Source organism: Mus pahari, chromosome 7, assembly GCF_900095145.1.
Source record: "Mus pahari chromosome 7, PAHARI_EIJ_v1.1, whole genome shotgun sequence".
Taxonomy (NCBI): Eukaryota; Metazoa; Chordata; class Mammalia; order Rodentia; family Muridae; genus Mus; species Mus pahari.
In genome coordinates this window covers 64,706,243-64,708,794 of record NC_034596.1, presented here as the reverse complement: position 1 = coordinate 64,708,794, position 2,552 = coordinate 64,706,243, and the positions used below count along the sequence as shown (strand labels likewise).

General features: G+C 40.2%; 1 protein-coding gene across 1 annotated transcript in view; it reads left to right on the top strand.

Moving 5' to 3' along the window:
• Positions 1–1,598, top strand: part of Dnaaf2 (dynein axonemal assembly factor 2) — an 8,738-nt gene extending 7,140 nt beyond the window's left edge. The window contains exon 3 of the mRNA XM_021201705.1: positions 1,045–1,598. Coding sequence (XP_021057364.1) covers positions 1,045–1,551 — 507 coding nt within the window. The 3' untranslated portion in view covers positions 1,552–1,598. The remainder of the gene's footprint in view (positions 1–1,044) is intronic.
• Positions 1,599–2,552: the final 954 nt, after the last annotated feature.

Genomic DNA, 2,552 nt, shown 5'->3' with positions numbered 1-2,552 from the left:
AAAAAAAAAAAATTTTTTTTTTAACCAGCCTTAGTAGTGCAGGCCTTTAATCCTAGAATTCAGGAGGCAGGGGCAGGCCAGCCTGATCTCCACACGGGGAGTTCCAGGACAGCCAGGGATGTGTAGAGAAACCTTGTCTCAAGAGAGAGAGAGACAGCTCTCTCTTGCTCTCTCCCTCCTTCCCTTCCCCCTCTCCCCGTGGTCATGGCTGGCCTCTAATTCTCTACTCTCTCCCTCTCTGCCTTTCTCTTTCTCTCCTACCCTCTTAACTCCCCTCCCCATGCCCTGAATAAACTATTCTAGACTATGAGAGAGAGAGAGAGAGAGAGAGAGAGAGAGAGAGAGAAAAGAAATGCGCATGTAAATTTTTATTTTATGTGTATATCAGTGTTTTGTCAGCATGTATATATACATACACACACGTGCTATAACATGTGTGCTGGGGGTGGGGCAACCTGCCACGTGGATGCTGGTAACTGAACCTGATCTTCCCAGCAGGCGTTCCTAACTGCTAAACCATTTCTCCAGTCTTACCTGAAAGAATTTAATTAGAAAATCAAAGCCGCCAGTCATTGTGGCTTAATTTCAGGCAGATCTCAGTTCCAAGCCAGACCCTGTCTAAAAATACATATAAGGGCTGAAGAGATGGCTCAGAAATTAAGAGCACTGACTCTTAGCTCTTCGAGAGGTCCTAAGTTTAATTCCTAGCAACCACCATAACCATCTATACTGAGATCTGGTGCCCTCTTCTGGCCTGCAGGCATACATGCAGGCAGAACACTGTATACATAATAAATAAATCTTTTAAAAAAAATTTTTTTTAAAGAAAAATTGAATTTAGTTTGAGGTTGAGATGGCTCAGTAGGTACAGGTGCTTGCTGAAACCATGTAAAGAGAAAACTACCTCCAGAAAATTCTTTCACCTCTGAACATCCCTCCCCACTACACATACACACATGTAAAAACTATGATTCAATTTGCTTTTCAATTGATTCAATTCTGTTGCTTCAAACAATTACTAATTTGCTATTTCTCTTGACACAGTTCCAAGAATGTAGTGATCCTGATGGGCTTCAAGGGAAGGAAAAAGGAGTCAAAAAAGGATATCCTCTGAATGAAAAAGAAACCACTGAACATCCTACCACCTCTCCAGCTGATTCGGATTCATCTGTAGCAGTTGAAGCACTAAAAAGAAACACTTACAGTTCAGCTGTGGACCTGCAACACAGCTGTCCTGATGTTCCTCAAGTACTGTCTGGAAAACCGCTGCAACCAGAGGCAAAAATGGATCCTGAGTTTATAAGAGAAAGCAGTACTACCTACTCGGCTGAGGAAAAGGAAAATATAAAAGAACCAGTAATATCTAAAGAAAAAAAAATAGATGGAGACCACCTGTCTTCATTACTGAACAAAACTGTAGTTCAAAACATACCTGACTTTGACACTATAAAAGAGACGAATATGCAGGATGGTAGTGTGCAGATTATTAGAGACCACACGACTCACTGTGCATTCAATTTTCAGAATCCCTTGCTATATGATTTAGACTGATGTAATTTTGAAATTTAAAAGTTGAGTAAAAAAAAATTGGGACCTAAGACAGGTTCTTTGGGTTTTTTAATTGATGTAAAACCAAACATTTAGGCTGGCAGCAATCCCAATGCTAGCACAGGACCCTGATGGTCAGTCAGTTCAGGTCAGGCTCAGCTACATAATGAACTAGGGGCCAGCCTAGGCTACATGAGACCATGTCTTTTTAAAAAATAACCCCTGGAGATATTTTTCTTGAATAGTTTCCTTAAGAGAAAATATTTGTGATTTTTCTCAAAGTATTCTTCTTAAAAATTTATTGGGGGGAGTAGGGGATTTTCGGAGGGAAAACTAGAAAAGGAGATAACATTTGAAATGTAAATAAAGAAAATATCTAATAAAAAGAAAAACCATTTGGAGTCATGGAGATGTGTGGAGACAAGGGTCATCACGTGCATATGGAAGGCAGAAGACAGTGTGTCTCTGGGATTAAACCCAGGTCATCAGTCTTGGTGGGAAGTCATCTGTCTGGCCCCTTAGTTATGAGACCTAGGTTGGTTCTGTATTCCCTATGTAGCCTGGCCTACCCTCAAAGTCTTCCTGCCTGAGTTTCTGAGGTTGGGACTACAAGTATATCCTGGGTGTGTGTTCATTTGGTTTTTATATTAAAGTTTCAAAATAAAGATTCACTGAGTTATGGTTACCTACATTCTCAAGAATGCAATTAAATGGAATATGATAAGAGGAATACAATCCTAAAATTTGTTCACATATGTTCCAAAATATATATGTTGGAAATAGATTTTTAAGAAGGGGAAGAACTCTACTAACAGATAATGATCTAAACCAGTAGAAATGAAACTTAGCTACTTTTGCACCAATTTTCATAAAAGTCACATATATACTTTAAGATAATTTGGGGTAGGCTGGGCGTGGTGGCGCACGCCTTTAATCCCAGCACTCAGGAGGCAGAGGCAGGCGGATTTCTGAGTTCGAGGCCAGCCTGGTCTACAAAGTGAGTT